This window comes from Schistocerca americana, chromosome 5, assembly GCF_021461395.2.
Source record: "Schistocerca americana isolate TAMUIC-IGC-003095 chromosome 5, iqSchAmer2.1, whole genome shotgun sequence".
Classification (NCBI taxonomy): Eukaryota; Metazoa; Arthropoda; class Insecta; order Orthoptera; family Acrididae; genus Schistocerca; species Schistocerca americana.
This window is the reverse complement of record NC_060123.1, coordinates 588,951,205-588,972,787: the sequence shown is the minus strand read 5'-3', so window position 1 is coordinate 588,972,787 and position 21,583 is coordinate 588,951,205. Positions and strand designations below refer to the sequence as shown.

Below are 21,583 nucleotides of genomic sequence, written 5' to 3'. Positions count from 1 at the left end.
TGCACTTAGGACCAGTTGTACACCACGTAAGGTGTCCTTCCCCAAAAGGCTCGTACTTCTGTAGAATTTTGAAAAATGGAGGTCAAACCCCAAGGGGGACCATCACATGGAAGGCCGAAACGGTTGAAACTCCTTTTAGTCGCCTCTTACGACAGGCAGGAATACCTCGGGCCTATTCTTACCCCCGACCCACAGGGGGACTATAAGATATCCACTGCATCGGGACTTTGTATGGAATCTGCAGCGATGAGTGCAAATGGGTGTGCCAGACAGGGATTCGAACCCAGGACCTCCTGCTTTCTAGACAGTTGTGTCAGCCACTGCACCACCCAGACACAGTGTTTATCACAACTGCATAGACTATCTAATCACGCCTCCTGGGTGAACAACATTCCCACTCAGTGTCATCTGTATCGAGTCTCCTATGTCCTCCATGTCCACTGCTTTGAGATTCCCACAGGTCGAACATAACTGTGCATCCGCACAGAAGGTGGTGGATTCATTACCAATCGAGGCACATTCATATAACTAAATGTAATGAGTTTATTGTAATTTAGTCACCCTCTTCACTGTGAAATATGAACTGCTTCCAGCCAAGATTTATCAGTTTCATTATTCAGTTCTATCCTGACTCTTCAATATCTTACTTATATTAAATAGTTACCTATGTAACTTTTAAATCTGTGGATGTATGATATTTATTCGATTATAAGATGAGGCTTTTCCCCAAATTCGTCATTCAAAAAATACAGGCTCATCTTATATTCACAGATTAAACTATTGATGTTTAGGTTACCATTTTTACATTGTTTAATAGAGCATGTAGGGGTTGTCTTACATTTACAGATGAAGCTTTGGCTATAGAGGGCACGTGCAGGTCCAGAAGAGCAGGGCTGAGCAAACAATACTCGCGTTCGAACAGATTCAAGATTTCGCGATACGCCAAAGAGCTTGATACAGTATCGTTGTTGCTTGAACCATCATGTAAAATTTGGCTCGCACAGTGCTAGTGCAAGGGATGTGTGAAAAACTATGACTAGCCACTATAACAATATACTTCTCCACTCTTGTTGTATTTGAACATGTTTTCAGTAAAAGTTCTCATACATGTATGGATACCATGTACAAACATTAATGTTCCTTTTTAAGTAAAAATAACATTCAAAATCAAAAACGTTGTCTTTCAAAAATATTACTTGATTCTAAACCAAATCAACTTCTATTATTATTATTATTATTATTATGGGAGACTGTAATGATTTGCTAACTGGGTTGCAAGTGAGAAATTCAGTTTCATGTATCAGAGCACCGGGTACAAACATGATCAGCTTTTAATCAGCTTTAGAACATGATGGCGACATTAAGGTGAAACAAGAAGGAAAATTAATCCTGAATGAACTGTTTAACAAATAGAATAAATTATATTATCTGACTGTATTGTTGGCATGAGAATAAATTACAGTGGCAGGACCTTTAGTGGAGATAGTACCAACAGACATCAGTAGACTGTAGGACACGTGAAAGTTCGAAAACTGTAATGAATCATGATTGCGATCTTTTATTTATGAATTGTTGCTGCTGTTACATATAACTTGCACTCAAGAAGATACTGCAGTCTGTGTTTCGCACTTACTCAAGCATAGCACTACAGGAAGGCTGGAAGGGGAACAGTGATACCAGTTTGACTGAGAACAACAGTATTCTTTTCAGCTGGAGACAGAAATCTAGATAGGGGCCTGTGGTGTACTTAGGTGTTTTCGGCTGCAATGTTATGCTTAAAATGACGTGACAGCAGGTTCTACGCAGCCAATGAGAGAGCAGCAGGCAGACGGTAAGTCTGAAAACAAGAGACCTTGTAACATCCCCACACCACCACAGAAGCACTATCGATATGTATTTGGATAAAAACAGCTGTGTTCTCAGGTTCCATGGTAACCACAACCTCAGAAATTGCAACATATTTGGAAGAAACAGTAAAATATTTGCAACAACGAAGATATAAATTTCATAGCTATGCTATTAGGATGATGATAATTAAAAATACTACAGGCGATGGTTCAATAAGTGAAAAGTGTAGAAATATAGCAGACTGCAAATTGTACACCATTTCTTTTCATTTATTTTATTTCTCCTTTATTATCAAAATGTAGAAAAGCAATAATTGGCACAAATTTAGGATAGGTAGAATACTAACTTTTTAGGCAGATAATTTGTATCAATAAAATAGTTAATAATTTTGATTAGTCAGAATAAATTTTTTTTAAAAATTCTCAAGATGTCTCTTGAAAACATAAGGATCGTCTTATACTCAGGTAAATACAGTATATTAAATTAACAGCTAAAACTTTAACCTGTTTACATCAATAATAACAATGTGGTACAAGTAAAGAAGTGGTACAAACAGAGATGAATTCAATAGATATATTTAAGGTACTTACATGCTAACTTAATCTGACCAACAGCGTACGCTGATGCTGCTCTTGGTTTATGGGTAACAAGTGCCAGTTCACCAAAGTATCCTCCTTTGTTAATCCGATTAATCTGCAAATTATTTTTTATTTTTAAACATTCATGTTTATTTACATAACTGCAAATACATGAAAGTCTTCATATAACATACCTCAACTTCATGCCCACTGTCTCCAACAATGGTAATTTTCACAGAACCATCCTCCACAAAGTACATACCATCTGCCTGATCACCTTGCTTTATTATGAGTTCACCATCTGTATATGAACGAGGGACCAGTGCATCTGCCAAGTTCATGCGCTCATATGCCTAGAATGGAAATAATTTTTCACACAGTTAAATACTTCAAAAATAATAATATTCTTCATTGAATTGCAGAACACTGTACTGTATTACCAACTATTTACAGGGGTGAAAGACAGTGGAGGTCATGCAGTAACACACATGCCAAATACCTCAGCCAGTTTTTTTTTGTGTGTGTGTGTGTGTGTGTGTGTGTGTGTGTGTGTGTGTGTGTGATACTGCTACATGTATAGCACAAATGACATCAGTATCATAATAAGAGGATGCTCCTACAGTTATGCGAAGACTGTGACAGTCTTTGAGTGAAACAACACGTCTTGGGTTAAGATTTCTATTAAAAATGTTATTACTGAGTTTGGAACGCGGCTGTATTCATACACCGCGCTCTTTCAATATGAAACACATCAGACACCTAGACAGTTCACGCTGATATTCTGGGCAGACTGCAGAATGGGATGGGCTAGACTAGGCTGTTCCAGTTTGAGCACTCGCTCAAAGTCGGCTGAGTGCTTGTAGTAGGCAGCAGTAGGCAGGGGTAGGCAAACAAGTGATGCATGGGCAGACCGGCAGCTGGGCTGTAACATATGTGACTGTACAGCCATGGCCTTGCGCCAACTGGTTCGAGCACGTGCAAAACACACTGATGAGCCAAAATGTTATGACTAACTGCTTAACAGCTCATTGGGCCGTCTTCATAACATTATATAGCACCATTTTTGCATCTCATTGATTCTACAGATTGTTGGTATATTTGTGAAGGTATGTGGCACCAGATGTCTATAAACAAGTCATGCAATTTCAGTAAATAAATGGCCGCTGATTTGTGAATACTGTGATGGTGCCCAATAATGATCCAAGCGAGTTCCATCAAATTCACATCAGGTGAATCTGGTGGTCAAGACATCTATGTGAGTTCACAATCATGCAGTTCAAACCACTGCAGCGTGGTTCTGGCTTTCAGGCACAGACAATTATCCTGTTGATGGCTCTAAGCACTATGGGACTAAACATCTGAGATCATCAGTCCCCTAGACTTAGAACTACATAAACCTAACTAATGGGCACAGCTTTTTTATTCGAGTGATCTATGGTAGATTTTGATTAAAAGAGGGACTAACTCAGCTGCAAATTTGGTAGGGATTCATTGGGCCCTGCACCTGTGTTCAATTTTGATCATTTCAGCTGTTTCTCAATGTCGTTGAAACTAAAATGTATTTCAATCAACTTTGTAGTACTCCCAGTAATATGATGGGGCAATGCTCCTAGATTTTCTTTTGAGAACACAGTTGAGCATTTCGGGTTTTGCTTTGGTACTCTCAATTTCATTTCCTGTCTTGTTTACAAGTGTCTGGGCACTAACTTTAATATCACTAAATACCTTTACACATGACCAGATTTTTGAATAATGTTCTGTTGTGATAAGTCACTGAAGGTTTTACACATTCCCCTCTTGGCAGGCGAACATGTTTTGTTCAGCATGTCTTTACATACAGCCCAATGCTTTGCTTTAAACATGTTATGCAGCAGTCAGTTTCTTTAGAAGTTACTTTATGTGACTGGTGTACAGCATAGGGGGACCCTCCAATCATGAACAGTTTCACTATGTACATTTCTATAAGTGCATAGTCTACTATTTTTCCGTACTACACACCCCTTCCCTGAGCTAAATGTTTCAAGTTCCTCACTGAGAGAAATCTTTCTACTTGTTTTAGTTGTAATCATTGTTGCAACATCTGCCTCATAGTCATTAATACTAGGATCAATGTGGATATCATCTCAGAGGTCAGGTCTATCTGCTGCCATTACATTCAATATATTTCCCTCACAAGTGGGATTCTGAAAAATCTAGTCCAGGTAGTTTTCAGAGAAGGCATTTTGTAATGTTTTGCAGGATGTCTTGTAACAGCCATTATTTACAGAATTGTAATAATTCTAATGGATTGATGGATGATTAAAAGTTCGCCCTGACAATTACGGTGTTACAGGGGAAATTATGTAAAAGCGAACTGTGGTTTTCTCTGAAGGCTCAGTCAAACACAGAGAGGGCATTATATGTGCTGTACTAACCTGGGCAAAAAAGCTACCCTCAACTGCTCACACCCACAGCGGTCTGCTGGCTGATTGTGACTGCGGCAAGCAAACCCGCTGAAATGTTGTACGAAAACAAAACTTATTTGATTTGGTGTGTGTTACCCTGACTTCTGACCATGTCTTCTTGATATTTCACATTTAGTCAGGCAGTGTATTTCATAATAATTCCTAAGCAGTTACTGGAGCTGCACAGAATAATAAAACAATATTGTTCTGGAGGATAATTTAATAAAATTCTTGGATGTCTAAAATGATGCACAATTTTAGGTTCAGTGAGCATGAGCAATGTTTTGAATTGTTCACAAGACATAAGAAAACAGCTCTGCAACTGTCTTCACAGAGCCATAGCTCCTTGCAAAGATGGCGGATGTCACCATACTCTTTCAGTTTACTATTAATGTAATGTAGCCAATTTCTTAGTTTCCTCAAAGAGTTCACAAATAAAAGTAACAGCTGGTCATTTAATAACATTTCTGCATAGCAGTTGACTCACTCTCAATGAGTGCCGTTCTGCAACCTGATTGCTGTGTCCTGTCTGCGTTCTGGCTATGACTGACTGCGGTGGGCAATAACACATTCTGCCCACGTGGGAAACCACTCTTTTGAAGCAAGCCTGAAAGTTTTCCAATATATCTGGGGGATGGGGAATCTGACTGTCAATAGAAGGATCCAATTACAAGTTTATGTGCACGTTTGATACTGAGTCTTGCCCAAATCATCTCACATGCAGCTTCTATTTGTATCTCAGTGGATTTGAGTTTCTGGTCTACTGCAACAACTACATCACCTCTATTTCCTTAGCCCATCCTTTCGATGTACACTTAAATTTTGCCCAATAATCTCACTGCTATCAATTTTGTGTCTAACCGGCTTTCTGAACCTAGTATTATGTGAGTTCCACTGCTTTTTATGAGTGCTTCAACTCTGGCACTTTGTTGTGGATGCTTTGGCTGTTAATCACTAGGATTTTGCTACTCTTGCATGTGGAGGCACTTCTTTGGATCTTACACTGTTATTTCCTGATTGTCTACATTTAACATTACCTGGACTGGATGGAGTCAGTCAATCTCAAAATATCACACATATTCAGTCAGCTCTTCACAGTGTTTTTAAAGCATTAGATATTACACTAATTGTGTGGCTATTTTCACATATATATGCTCTTGTTTTCTCTGGAAATATAACAATAAAAATATTTTCAAAATGTGGTGAAACTGCTCGAGTTACATAAATTTTATTCAGGAGTTTGCATGGTTCTTGTTTTGACTTTGGCCTTATGCTTGTATTTTTGGTACATAAATAATGCCCGATATTCACCTCTTCTGAGTTTGCATATAGCTTTTTGATACTCAGTTTAGTACCCCTGCCAGTAGACGTCCCGACGGGCTGACATGGGTAAAATGGTGGAGTAGTTAAGAAAGCTGCCACAGAGGGTTCATATGTCATGTCATATGGGCTAACCTGCTGATGGAAATGTTTACTTGAGAGCTCCAGGACAGTGCTCCTGCGAAGTTCAACTGCCGCAGACCTAGGTCACATCATATTGGCAGACCCGTTGACAGAGGTGATTCCTTGTGAGTGGCAGGCCAGAGTTCCACTGCAGTTCAACTGACTTGAACCTAGCCTTGTGCTTGTGCCAAGTTTCCATGTGCTCAGTAATTAGCTGCCTTCACCAGCCATGTGCTGAGTGTATTACTGTGCATGTATCTATGTTGGTTCAGACGCTCTGCTTCCCATAGTTCAATTAGCACGGCAAGTTCATTCCATTCACGATTATGTTCCCCAGTCGTTACTGAATCACTGTTGGCATGTGTAGTACCTGTGCCGACAATGTCTAGTAGCAGTGTTGTCACACTTACTGCTGATACTAAATTCAGAAATAAGTATTGAATTTATATCATCACCATGTACTCTTCGTTTCAAATTAGCTTATTTTCTATGGCCAACTATAATGTTCCTCCATGATTATTTCCATCTTTTTGCTCTTTTTCTATTTCTATTACCCAATTATCTTTTTCATATCTAATCACTACACACCACCTCCTGTGTTTCCTAAATTGTCTGTTTCTTAGTCTATGTGCAGCAGCTACATTAGCTTGTTCCAGTCTTTTATGTCTCAGACAACTTTCCTTCATTTATTCTTCTTTGGCTTTTGTACATTTCTTGACAATTTCAGTTCCGAGTGAGCAATACTGTTGCTGTATAAGTTCAACATTTTTATCCCAATTTAATCCTCTAACCACTGAAAAGATGAGTGAAGTAAGTGTTACTTTCTGTGGTGTGGCGGAATAGTTGAAATTTTAAAAACTGATCCAAGCTCTGCAGTCCCATGGTATCCCTATTAGATTCTGTTTTGAATTTGCAGCTGAGTTAGCCCACCTTGTAATTATAATCTATTGTAGATCCCTCAGAAAAAAGATGCCCAGAAGTTGAAAGAAAGCAAAGGTCACACCTATTTACAAAAAGAGTAGTAGAAGTGACCCACAATACTACTATCCAATATTCTTGTAGAGTCTTAGAAAATAATCTGACTCAAACATAATGAGGTACTTCGGACAGAATGACCTCCTCCATGGCAACCAGCATGGATTCCGAAAACATCACTCTTGTGAAACCCAACTCTCACTTTTGTCACATGACAGAATGAAAGCACTGTATAAGGCAGTCACGTAGATGCAGTATTTTTTGATTTCCAAAAAATATTTGACTCAGTACGTCATTTACACTTATTGTCAAAAACACGATCGTATGTTGTATCAAGTGAAATTGGTGACTGGATTGAGGATGTTTGGGTAGGGAGGACACAGCAGATTATCTTGGTTGGAGGAGAGTCATCATCAGATGTAGAAGTCACTTTGGGTGTGGCCCAGGGAAATGTTTTGGAACCCTTGTTGTTCATGCTGCACATTAAAGACCTTGTGGACAATATTAATAGTAACCTCAGACTTTTTGCAGATGACAAAGTTATCTACAACAAAGTACCACCAGAAAGAAGTTGCATAAATGAGTGGCCAGATGCAAAATCCGATTTCGCATTGAGCACTCTACCATATAGACTTTTTTAGCACCTACATGAGGGTGCAAAATAAACTACAAACCATTGAAACTGGCTGCAGAAAATTGTATTCGTTTGCAAAAGCCATTAACTGCATGTTTTCACGTGCAAAGCCCGCTAAACATCCAATGTTTGCAAAACTTGCAAAGTTCAACAGGCATGGCAGTCGCCATGCCATGTTCAGATTCTAAGCAGCAGGCCAACTGACATCAGAGTTAAGAATCTAGACATTCAAAGCTACCTTTCAGTTTGTTATGATTAAAAGAGATATTTTTATCATTCACAGTTAGGCTGGCTGCACTGCAGCAAATATGTACAGAACAATGAAGCTCTCACTGCCAATGTGTTGTCCAAATATATGCTGGTAATCACAGTTCAAGTGGAATGTCTGCTGACATATTCATGAGTGTTTTGAAGGAAATAAGTGATTATGTGGGTGATTAAAATGCAGAGGATAGTACAAACGAAGTAAGAGTAATTGAAATAGTAGGAATTTTGGAAGGAGTCAAACTCATCACTTTAGTTGCAAATGACCAAAATGAGACAGAGGACGACGGTCCCCCCCAGGAAAGTAAGATGTCCTGATCAGTGGAAAAGAAATGCTCCCAAAACAGGAAAAGTATTATTAAAGCAATGTTATGCAATGAAAACTGTGTTGACACTAATTGTTATGACACACATGAAAGGATTAGTGAAAGTTATTGGTAACTGGCTTTTCCAGATTCAAAAAACCAAATAGAATCTTGTTAACAAAAAGCAAAAACAGGAAGATAATGTCATAATGGTGGTACAGCTGCCACCCATTCCACATCAAACGGTCCCTTCCCTACAGCCTAGGCCTTCGTGGCAAACAAATCTGCTCCAGTCTGGAATCCCTGAACCATTACACCAACAACCTGAAAACAGCTTTCGCATCCCACAACTACCCTCCCGATCTGGTACAGAAGCAAATAACCAGAGCCACTTCCTCATCCTCTCAAACCCAGAACCTCCCACAGAAGAAACACAAAAGTGCCCCACTTGTGACAGGATACTTTCCGGGACTGGATCAGACTCTGAATGTGGCCCTCCAGCAGGGATACGACTTCCTCAAATCCTGCCCTGAAATGAGATCCATCCTTCATGAAATCCTCCCCACTCCACCAAGAGTGTCTTTCCGCCGTCCACCTAACCTTCGTAACCTCTTAGTTCACCCCTATGAAATCCCCAAACCATCTTCCCTACCCTCTGGCTCCTACCCTTGTAACCGCCCCCGGTGTAAAACCTGTCCCATGCACCCTCCCACCACCACCTACTCCAGTCCTGTAACCCGGAAGGTGTACACGATCAAAGGCAGAGCCACGTGTGAAAGCACCCAAGTGATTTACCAACTGACCTGCCTACACTGTGATGCATTCTATGTGGGAATGACCAGCAACAAACTGTCCATTCGCATGAATGGACACAGGCAGACAATGTTTGTTGGTAATGAGGATCACCCTGTGGCTAAACATGCCTTGGTGCACGGCCAGCACATCTTGGCACAGTGTTACACCGTCCGGGTTATCTGGATACTTCCCACTAACACCAACCTATCCGAACTCCGGAGATGGGAACTTGCTCTACAATATATCCTCTCTTCCCATTGTCCACCAGGCCTCAATCTCCGCTAATTTCAAGTTGCTGCCACTCATACCTCACCTGTCATTCAACAACATCTTTGCCTCTGCACTTCCGCCTCGACTGACATCTCTGCCCAAACTCTTTGCCTCTGTATATGTCTGCTTGTGTCTGTATATGTGTGGATGGATATGTGTGTGTGTGCGCGCGAGTGTATACCCGTCCTTTTTTCCCCCTAAGGTAAGTCTTTCCGCTCCGGGGATTGGAATGACTCCTTACCCTCTCCCTTAAAACCCACATCCTTTCGTCTTTCCCTCTCCTTCCCTCTTTCCTGATGATATATATATATATATATATATATATATATATATATATATATATATATATATATATTTTTTTTTTTAAACCCTTATGTTGAACATTCATATTTGTTCCCTTTTTGAAGTTATGTAAGTCAGCTTCTCCTCGTAAAATAATGTCACCTTCGTATTTTTATATGCCAATTTTGTACAATTTTTCAGATTTCTCTTTGAAGTAAAACATACTCTGTTTATAGTCGCAGTAGTTAAATCTCACATTTCTGTCATTCCTGTATGACCAAATAGCGAATTTCACAACCAAATTATTATTTATTTATTTATTTTTTTTTTAATTGGATTGATATGTTTGCAAAATCCACTAACTGCATAAATCGGGAGCAAAAACTGCAGTCAATATTTCACTTAAGATTTTAACATATAAAACATAACTGCAAATTTCTGCCATTAATAGTGTGTAATTAATTATTTTTTATTATTTTCAGAAAAGAAATGATGTCTTTAATTTTAATAGTTTGGATGGAACAAGGTTTTCGTGATTACCTTAGTTTTGCTTATCATGCAGTTAGTTGCTTTTGCACCTCGGTTACTCAAATATTCAAGCACATCTTGGTAAGATTTCAAAGCAGTGCAAAGACCGGCAACTTGCTTTAAATTTTCATAAATGTCATATTCCACACTTCACAGAACAAAAAAACAAAGCTTCCTATGACTATAATATCAATTAGTTACAGCTGGAATCAGTCAACTCATACAAATACCAGAGTCGAGGATAGGGATACGAAATGGAATGATCACATAGGCTCCGTTGTAGGTACTGCAGGTGGGGTACATTCAGACTTTTTTTTTTAAGAATACTGGGAAATGCAACCAGTTTACAAAGGAAATTTCTTACAAATCACTCATGCGACCCATTTTAAAATTTTGCTAAAGTGTGTGGGGCACATGCAAAAGAAGACTAACGTGGCATATTGAATGTGTACAGAGCGAGGCAGCATGAATGGTCAGTTGTTGGTTTGACCTGTGGGAGAGTGTCACAGAGATGCCGAAGAAACTGAACCAGCGGATTCTTTAAGGTAGACAAAAACTATTCTGGGAAAGTCTACTTCCAATGTTTCGAGAACCAGCTCTGACTGATGACTCTTGGAATATATTGCACTCTATATATTGCTCATACAGGGGTCCTGAGGGTGAGATTAAATTAATTACAACATGGACAGAAGCATTTAAACAATCATTCTTCCCGTTCTCTGCATGAGAATGGAATAGGAAGAAACCATAACAATTGGTGCAATGGGACATACCCTTTACCATGTACTTCACAATGTTTTTCAGAATATAGGTGTAGATTTCTTCACTAATTTCTGAATCTCAACTACAGCTGCCTTTTTTTTGTGGATTTTTCAATTCCAGTATTTTTCTGGTACATTTATTACACCATTGTTTTTCACACCAGTAACTCCCTGAAGGGTCATTAAATCTTTTATCACATGTTCTTTCATGGTAGTTTGAGACTTTACCTCCTTCAACTTGTTTGGATTCCAATGTTTCCGCTGCTTTCTCTTAAACTTTTTGAATTTGAACACACGTTTATCAGTATTAGGCCATTGTCACTATGACTGTCAGGTAACTGTTGGAATCCTGAAGATATCTGAGTCTTGTTTCAGCGAAATATATTCAATTTGATATCTTCTTTGACCTTCAATCTTTCACATACATTTTCTTGTCAAAAGGTTCTTAAACATGTATCCCCAATGAGTAACTTGTGTCCTGGGCAAAATTCTATTAATTTTTCTTTCCTTTGATTTCATTTTCTGAGCTGTATCCCATTATTTTCTATTCCCTACCTTCACTGATGAATGGATTCCAGTCTCTAATTATGATTAAATTCTTGTCCCCTTTGTTTAATGAGTTAATGAGTATTATCATGTTGTTGTTGTGGTCTTCAGTCCTGAGACTGGTGTGATGCAGCTCTCCATGCTACTCTATACTGTGCAAGCTTCTTCATCTCCCAGTACCTACTGCAACCTACATCCTTCTGAATCGGTTTAGTGTATTCATCTCTTGGTCTCCCTCTACGATTTTTACCCTCCACGCTGCCCTCCAATACTAAATTGGTGATCCCTTGATGACTCAGAACATGTCCTACAACTGATCCCTTCTTCTAGTCAAGTTGTGCCACAAACTCCTCTTCTCCCCAATTCTGTTCAATACTTCATCATTAGTGATGTGATCCACCCATCTAATCTTCAGCATTCTTCTGTAGCACCACATTTCGAAATCTTCTATTCTCTTCTTGTCAAAACTATTTATCATCCATGTTTCACTTCCATACATGGTTACACTCCATACAAATACTTTCAGAAACGACTTCCTGACACTTAAAGCTATACTTGATGTTAACAAATTTCTCTTCTTCAGAAACGCTTTCCTTGCCATTGCCAATCTACATTTTATACCCTCTCTACTTTGACCATCATCAGTTATTTTGCTCCCCAAATAGCAAAACTCCTTTACTACTTTAAGTGTCTCATTTCCTAATCTAATTCCCTCAGCATCACCAAACTTAACGACTACATTCCATTATCCTCGTTTTGCTTTTGTTGGTGTTCATCTTATATCCTCCTTTCAAGACACTGTCCATTCCATTCCACTGCCCTTCCAAGTAGTCTGTCTCTGACAGAATTACAATGTCATCGGCGAACCTCAAAGTTTTTATTTCTTCTCCATGGATTTTAATACCTATTCCGAATTTTTCTTTTGTTTCCTTCACTGCTTGCTCAATATACAGATTGAATAACATTGGGGTAGGCTACAAACCTGTCTCACTCCCTTCCCAACCACTGCTTCCCTTTCATACTCCTAGACTCATATACCTGCCATCTGGTTTCTGCACAAATTGTAAATAGCCTTTCGCTCCCTGTATTTTACCCCTGCCACCTTCAGAATTTGAAAGAGAGTATTCCAGTCAACATTGTCAAAAGCTTTCTCCAAGTCTAGAAATGCTAGAAACGTAGGTTTCCCTTTCCTTAATCTAGCTTCTAAGATAAGCCGTAGGGTCAGTATTGCCTCACATGTTCCAATATTTCTATGCAATCCAAACTGATCTTCCCCGAGGTCGGCTTCTACCCGTTTTTCCATTCGTCTGTAATGAATTCGTGTTAGTATTTTGCATCTGTGACTTATTAAACTGATTGTTCGGTAATTTTCACATCTGTCAGCGCCTGCTTTCTTTGGGATTGGAATTATTATATTCTTCTTGAAGTCTGAGGGTATTTTGCCTGTCTCATACATCTTACTCACTAGATGGTAGAGTTTTGTCAGGACTGGCTCTCCCAAGGCCGTCAGTAGTTCTAATGGAATGTTGTCTACTCCCGGGGCCTTGTTTCGACTCAGGTCTTTCAGTGCTCTGTCAAACTCTTCACGCAGTATTGTATCTCCCATTTCATCTTCATCTACATCCTCTTCCATTTCCATAATATTGTCCTCAAGTACATTGCCCTTTCATAGACCCTCTATATACTCTTTCCACCTTTCTGCTTTCCCTTCTTTGCTTAGAACTGGGTTTCCATCTGAGCTCTTGATATTCATACAAGTGGTACTCTTTTCTCCAAAGGTCTCTTTAATTTTCCTGTAGGCGGTATCTATCTTACCCTTAGTGAGATGAGCCTCTACATCCTTACACTTGTCCTCTAGCCATCCCTGCTTAGCCATTTTGCACTTCCTGTCGATCTCATTTTTTCAGATGTTTGTATTCCTTTTTGCCTGCTTCATTTACTGCATTTTTATATTTTCTCCTTTCATCAATTAAATTCAGTATTTCTTCTGTTACCCAAGGATTTCTACTAGCCTTAGTCTTTTTACCTACTAGATCCTCTGCTGCCTTCACTACTTCATCTCTCAAAGCTGTCCATTCTTCTTCTACTGTATTTCTTTCCCCCATTCCTGTCAATTGTTCCCTTATGCTCTCCCTGAAACACTGTACAACCTCTGGTTTAGTCAGTTCATCCAGGCAGCTCCCATCTCCTTAAATTCCCACCTTTTTGCAGTTTCTTCAGTTTTAATCTACAGTCCATAACCAATAGATTGTGGTCAGAGTCCACATCTGCCCCTGGAAATGTCTTACAATTTAAAATCTGGTTCCTAAATCTTTGTCTTACCATTATATAATCGATCTGAAACCTGTCAGTATCTCCAGGCTTCTTCCATGTATGCAGCCTTCTTTTATGATTCTTGAACAAAGTGTTAGCTATGATTAAGTTGTGCTCTGTGCAAAATTCTATCAGGCGGCTTCCTCTTTCATTTCTTAGCCCCAATCCATATTCACTTACTACGTTTCCTTCTCTCCCTTTTCCTACTACCGAATTCCAGTCACCCGTGACTATTAAATTTTTGTCTCCCTTCACTATCTGAATAATTTCTTTTATTTCATCATACATTTCCTCAATTTCTTTGTCATCTGCAGAGCTAGTTGGCATATTAACTTGTACTACTGTAGCAGGCGTGGGCTTCGTGTCTATCTTGACCACAATAATATGTTCACTATGCTGTTTGTAGTAGCTTACCCGCACTCCTATTTTTTTTTATTCATTATTAAACCAACTCCTGCATTACCCCTATTTGATTTTGTATTTATAACTCTGTATTCGCCCGACCAAAAGTCTTGTTCCTCCTGCCACCGAACTTCACTAATTCCTACTATATCTAACTTTAACCTATCCATTTCCCTTTTTAAATTTTCTAACCTACCTGCTCGATTAAGGGATCTGACATTCCATGCTCCGATCCGTAGATAACGACGTCCTCCTGAGTAGTCCCCGCCTGGAGATCCGAATGGAGGACTAGTTTACCTCCGGAATATTTTACCCAAGAGGATGCCATCATCATTTAACCATACAGTAAAGCTGCATGCCCTCGGGAAAAATTACGGCTGTAGTTTCCCCTTGCTTTCAGCCGTTTGCAGTATCAGCACAGCAAGGCTGTTTTGGTTAGTGTTACAAGGCCAGATCAGTCAATCATCCGGACTGTTGCCCCTGCAACTACTGAAAAGGCTGCTGCCCCTCTTTAGGAACCACACGTTTGTCTGGCCTCTCAACAGATACCCCTGCGTTGTGGTTGCACCTGCGGTACAGCTATCTGTATTGCTGAGGCATGCAAGCCTCCCCACCAACGGCAAGGTCCATGGTTCTGGGGGGGGGGGGGGGGGGGGGGGGGAAATTATTAATAATATTAATTATAAAATTAATGAACATGAGACAAAAAAAATAGCAAATGAAAAGAGCACTGATGATGACATTGAATGGATAACCAACAGTATTACAACCATGCAAGTGTTTGTGCCAACTACAGATGCATCTGTACACTTGCATGGTTGTAATACTGTTGGCTATCCATTCAATGTCACCATCAATGCTCTTTCCGTTTGCTATTTTTTGTCTCATATTCATTAATTTTACTTCATCAGAAGAACCAAAAGCCATCCATCCAAGAGAGGGGACAACAAATGGGGAAGAACATGAAAATTATAAGCAGCAAAGATTGAAAATCTATGTCACCTTATACCTCAGCTTTACTTTGCTGCAGATGGCCAAACAGGACTGCATTTATCTTCACTAGTACAACGCAAATTTAAGTGTGTGTACTACGCATTTCTCGTAATCATTTGGGACCACATCATGAAGCACAGATAAATCCAAAGGCTAGAAACACTCCACTCTACATATTTAGCCTACTCAATATCGTACAATAAATCTGATTTTACATTCATGTAAATGTATATCACTGATTATGGAGTGCAGCTACAAGGTGAATACAAATCAACACATTTCATACAATCTCAGTTTAACAGTAACATGCAGATATGCTAGTGCACTAAAAGAATATTCTTAACAATATGCCTCAAATGTGACACCAAAAATTACAAACCTGGAGGGCTTTCAACATAGGTACACTTTCTATAAGGGTCTCATACATCTTTCTCTTCTTAAATGCACTCTTCAGCAATATGCGTCTGAATGTTTGTCTGTCCATTGCCCATAGAGATCCATCTGTAACTGCCTGAATTGTGGCAGCACGGGGCATATTGTACAGAAGAGCCAGCTCACCAAAGCTACCATTGTTTTCATATGTATGGATATGTTTAGGTTCTGCTCCTGGCTCTGTTGCTACATAGGCATTGTAGATCCCACTGAATAAATGAAAAACATTATCATACAATAAAATAAACTAGAGACTACTAAAGAACATTCCGTATAAAACTGGCCCTCACCTCTCAATGACATAAAAATTATCACCGTCATCTCCTTGCCTTATAATGTATTCTCCAGCAGCCACTTTCTTTTCGAACATTGCATCCAATACATCCTGCATTTGTTCCTGCAAAGAAAGCCACACTTAAACATCAAAACAGAGGAAAAATTATTGAAATGTGTTCACTAATTCTACAGAATGATGAAATTAAAAAGAACATGTTTTGTATTCACCTTATCCAATGATCGGAAAAGAAGGATATGCTTCACACTATCTGCCAATCTTTGTCTCTGACCATCAGATTTTGGATAAATAACCTGAAAACAATTACATCCTTATTTTACATGTTACAACAGCCATAAAAAGTTAGTTGTGGTCAAATTTGAAGTGGGCAAGTCTTCAAAATTGTTGAAGATTTATCAACTCACTTCCCAAAGATTGGTTGGTTGGGGTTAAGGGACCAAACAGTGAGATCATCAGTTGGTTGGTTAGTTGGTTTGCTGATTGGTGAGTAAGGGACCACACAACATGGTCATTAGTCGCTCGATCCACGAGTGGTGCACCCAGAGACATCCACCGAGGACATTTTCTAATCAAGTCGGGAAATTCATAACAGTAAACGCGAGAAGGCTAAAAACATAATGGACATATTTTATAACGCCAATAATAAAAGCATGATGAAGGAGACAGGGAAGTCAGCAGGCAGGTGCCTACAAGGCTTTGCATGCGACAGGAAAGATCTAATCCACAGCTGTCCCACCCCTGATCCACTGCAGTCAAGAGCACCAACTATTCAACAAAGTGATAAAACCCAGAATAGAAAACTGGGTGCAGTAAGGAGGAGGCAAACCAAATCTAAAAGTGATTAAAACAGAGTAAAAGAGGAATGAAAGAGTAGCCTGATCAAGGAAGTAGGGTTGGGGATTCCCCAGACCTAGCACACAGCAAGCAAGAGATGCCCCATCCCCAACCACCCTTGCCCTGTTCTGGAGGTAGATCAGAACCTTATAACTGAGGATAAAAACTACTTTCATGGAGAAAACTGTGAATCAATTCAGCCATCCATGAACTGTTCACCAATATTGGAGGCAATGAGTCCGGAAGTCCTTACTTAGGGTGTAGGGCCAGGAGGAGGGGGCATTCCACCAAGAAATGGGCCACAGTCTGTAAGGCTCCACAACCACAATGTGGGGTGGCTCTTTACATAAAATAAATAAATAATTAATATGTTATGGCCAATGTGGAGACAACATAGGACTATGGATTCCTTCTGGGAGATGCGGAAGGTAGGGCACCATGCTGCAGTAGTCTCCTTGATTGTGCAAGAGTTTATTAGCTGGGGCAGTAGCCCGCCAGATGCCATTCCATTTCTGAGCAAGCAGAGATCTCATGTGCACCCGCAAATCCACACCTGGAGTTGGCAAAATGATGGTGGAGCAAGTACGTGTTGCTCTGGTCAAACAGTCAGAATGTTCATTCCCTGGGATACCCACATCTTGGGGCCCAGAGAAAGACAACTGAGCAGGCAGCATAATGAATGTCAGTGACAAGGTCATGAACAGTGGTCATCAAAGGGTAGCAAGAATAGCATCGGTCAGTTTAGGACCTTGGAAGAGATTGGTCTTAATCCATGATTGAGCACCATCAAAGGGGGAATGTGCAAGAAAACATGAGGAGCACAATACGGAGACCAGAGATGGAGATCTTGGCAGAAGGAAGTGAGGTGCATTACGACTGGTAGTGTCACAGAAGAATGACATCCCTCGTATGTAAAGACAGTGGGATACATGGGATGATCAGGGGACTATCAAATGGCAATTGCATAAGAGACCAAGAGTGAGTGTGTGTGTTTTGTTTTAGGGCAAAAAAAAAAAAAAACAACTGAGATCATACGAGCCCAAGTCAAAACTATACAATGCAAACACAGAGACAAGGGAAAGGACTATATCTCAGTACCAATGGAAAGAATAGGAGACATCGAAACAAGGCACATGGGGGGAAAGCAAAAAAGGAGATCCAAAACTAAAAATTAAATGGCCTTCACCATATAGCTTTGGCAGGTGGTGGTGCAGCGCCACTGAGCAAATGATGATGGCTAAAAAGGCAGTGCCCAATACGCAGCAGAGTTAAAACAATCTCCTCCCGGCGGGAGGGCCGAGAGGTGGTCATCCAAGGTGCCGAAAGAGGCTTAATAAGCAGAAGCTTATTTCCGTGAAGGGAGGACCACAGCCGATGCCAAAGGGACACCACCACCTGACAGATGGCAATGCAGAGATCATCAGAGGGAATTGAGGTACTCTGGCAGCAGCGTCAGCAGCCTCGTTTCCTGGCAGACTGATATGACCAGGGACCCACAGAAACACGACATTGGCTCCACCAAGAGTGAGCAAGTGACAGTTTTTGTGTACCCACTGCACTAAGGGATGAGCAGTGTACAGCGCACAAAGACTTTGGAGGGCGCTGAGTGAGTCTGAGCAGAGAACACAACTGGGAAGGCTGTGCCAGATGTACTCTGCGGCCTGATACATGGCGAAAAGCTCGGCTGTAAATGCGGAGGAATGGGCTGGAAGCCGATGTTGAAAGACATGGGTGCCAATGATGAATGCACACCCAACCCCACAGTCAGTCCGAGAGCCATAAGTGTATATAAAGGTACTATCGCTAAGTTCCATGTGAGGGTCGTGAAACTGAAGGCGATAGACCGAGGCTGGAGTAGTGTCCTTAGGAAGCGAATGAAGGCCAAGGTTAACATGGGCCTCTTCTCAAAGCCAAGGTCACACCCCACACCCACAGGGAAAGTTGCAGGTAGCGTGAAGTTAAGCCGCCGTAGCAAGAGGTGAAAGCGGACTCCGGGAGGTAACAGGGAAGACGGACAAGCCCCATACTGACGATTTAAGGAGTCATCAAAGAAGGAGGCATAGGAATGGTGGCCACGCATGGAAGAAAACTGGCATGCATACCTGCCAAGGAGAAAGTCATGGCGGTAGGACAGTGGTAGTTCAGCAGCTTCAGCATACAGACTCTCAACCGGGCTGGTGTGAAAGGCCCCCGTCACCAAATGGATGCCACAATGATGGATAGTGCTGAGACAGTGTAAAAGGGATGGGTGTGCAGATGCATAAACAAAGCACCCATAGTCGAGTTTCAAACGGAGAAGGGACCGCTACAAATGAAGGAGGGGGGTTCGATCGGCACCCCAAGAAGTGAGACCAACAGTTGGCAACATTGAATCTGAAGCAAGAGGGGGAAAATTCCTGCTTCAGCATGGAGACTGTCTAAAGGACTAGCCTGAAAGACAGCAGTGGGCAGACAGATGCCACAACGAAGGGCTGGGCCTAACAATTTTAAAGCTGAAGGAACTACTGAGCCATAAAGCTGGCAAACATAGTCCAGTAGGGACAAAACCAGGACCTAAATATGGATAAGAGTAGCAAGATTTGCACCCCCAAATGTGTGGGCAAGGAAGCAGACAGCATTAAGCTTCCACCTGCAGCTAATCTTTTATCAAAATGGAGGCCAAAGTAACAGGACTGTGCTGTAGCACCAGGTGGTGGGTACCTAAGTTGAGTTCCAGGTCAGGGTGGACCGTGATACAACAGCAGAAACATTTCTGTAAAGGAGAACTGGAAACCAGGGGAATGAGCGATGCAGAGGAGTGCTGGATGGCGTCTTGGAGCTGGCATTCAGCTGAGGCTACCGAGTGAAAGCTGAACCAAATCCAAAAATCATCGACATACAACACAGGGGTGACCAGTGATCCAACAGATGTCAGTAAACCATTAATGGCAATGAAGAAAAGATTGACACAACACAAAGTCCTATGGGACGCCGTTCTCTTTGACTCGTGGGGAGCTGAATGAAGGGCCAACTCTAACCCAGAGCAACCGATGGGTTAAAAATGACAAATAAAAACCAGTAGTGGGTCTTGAAAGCCCCTGTGACAGAGGATAAGATTGATAGCTGGAAAGGTGTCATGAGCAGCACTGAAGTGGGTAGGAGTTGATACTCACAGAGGGGAGACATACTGAGATCTGACAGGAGTTGGGATCCGTTGAAAGGCTCATACCTGGAGAGGTGTTATTTCATCACACAGGATGGCACTGAAATGCCATAGAAGGACAATGGGGGAAGGAGGGGGGGGGGGGGGAGTGAGCTGTTGGATTATGAGGTTATCTAAAAGGAAATGAGCGCCCTTGCTGATGGTAAATACATGTTTCAAACAGTGATTCCAGGGGTAGTTTGCACTCACTCGGCTATTGGTGGATCCACTCACAGACATCTGTGCAAACAAACACACAGACTCCTCCAGTCACCCTCCCGAAGCCAGTATTATTCCAACAGAATGAACAGTAACCATAAAGCATTAAGGAATGGTCATTTGTGAAGCAAATTTCTTGAATGGCTATGCAGACAGAATAAATAACAGTTCTACTGGATCACCATGTTGACAGCGTCCTGATTAGGTGTAAAGGGGTCAGGAGGACCGGTCATGTGCAAGGACCGCTGTCTGCCACTGGCGTGGGTGGCACATCATCAGCGATCATTGGCTCAGAATCCAACAGCTTGGCGGGAATCTGGCTCCTATGAGGTTACTCAAGTAGCCCCCCGCCCCCCTTTTGCAACATCCGATGGCCAAGATTCTTGCAAGGGCTTATTCACTGTCGGAGTGAGGGCAGGTGAAGAGTGGGCAGCCCTGGTACCCATAGGCCATGGCTCCTTCATCCACTGACTGGAGTCAGGCCTCTGATATGTGAGCTTCCAAGGAAAGGTGTCCCAAGAAGAAACCCTGGCACTAGTAGATGCCAAAGGAGGAAGCTGCTTCTCCAGCTAGGCATGAGAAACGGTTCTCTTAAGATGGTGTCACAGGAAACATCAGTGTCGAGGGCAATGGTAGCTCTGTTTTGGAAACAGATGAGGTGAGGCGGGAGGGAGGGGGAGGAGAGGGAAGTGACTTTTGCATAATAAGTCTTCGTAGGACAGGCAATCAAATGATTTATATTTTGTTATTTTATTTTTTAAATACTGGGCAAATGGGTGAATGTTGAGGATGGTGTTCAGCACGACTGGCTCACAGGACGACCTTCATGGAGTGATTGTCCACACTTTGGGTTTGTTGCACAGTTGGATGACATACTACCTAAGAATAAACATCAGAAACACGTCGAGGATGGCGGGCATGTTCCATGTCACACCTGTACACCATAATTTTAACTATTTTTGGCAGGGAATTTCCTTCAGAGTCTAAGATGAAAGCACCCTTATCTGTTAGATTATACTTAGAACCTTCTTGTAAGAGTCAGAAAAAATGTACATCTTGCCATTTGAGATGAGCTCACGGTTCTCTGTCTGTCTGGAACATAAGGTCTCTGTGAAAGGTAACTTCTTCCATCATACTCAAAAGTTTTATGCGAGGTATTAGTCACTGGTGTGCCATCCAGCTGGTCACAGGCCTAGAGAGCTTAAGATCGAGCAGCAGAGGTGGTTTTAATCAATAGTTAC

The 21,583-nt window shown here is 41.2% G+C and overlaps 1 protein-coding gene across 3 annotated transcripts in view; it reads right to left on the bottom strand.

The window, feature by feature from the left end:
• LOC124615406 (cAMP-dependent protein kinase type II regulatory subunit) overlaps positions 1-21,583 on the bottom strand; it is a 64,183-nt gene that overhangs the window by 30,032 nt on the left and 12,568 nt on the right. For all 3 annotated transcript variants that reach the window (XM_047143256.1, XM_047143258.1, XM_047143257.1), the window contains exons 3-7: positions 16,318-16,401; positions 16,104-16,210; positions 15,761-16,022; positions 2,621-2,779; positions 2,439-2,541 (exon numbers count right to left, since the gene is read on the bottom strand). In XM_047143256.1, the coding sequence (XP_046999212.1) occupies positions 2,439-2,541; positions 2,621-2,779; positions 15,761-16,022; positions 16,104-16,210; positions 16,318-16,401 (715 nt within the window). The remainder of the gene's footprint in view (positions 1-2,438; positions 2,542-2,620; positions 2,780-15,760; positions 16,023-16,103; positions 16,211-16,317; positions 16,402-21,583) is intronic.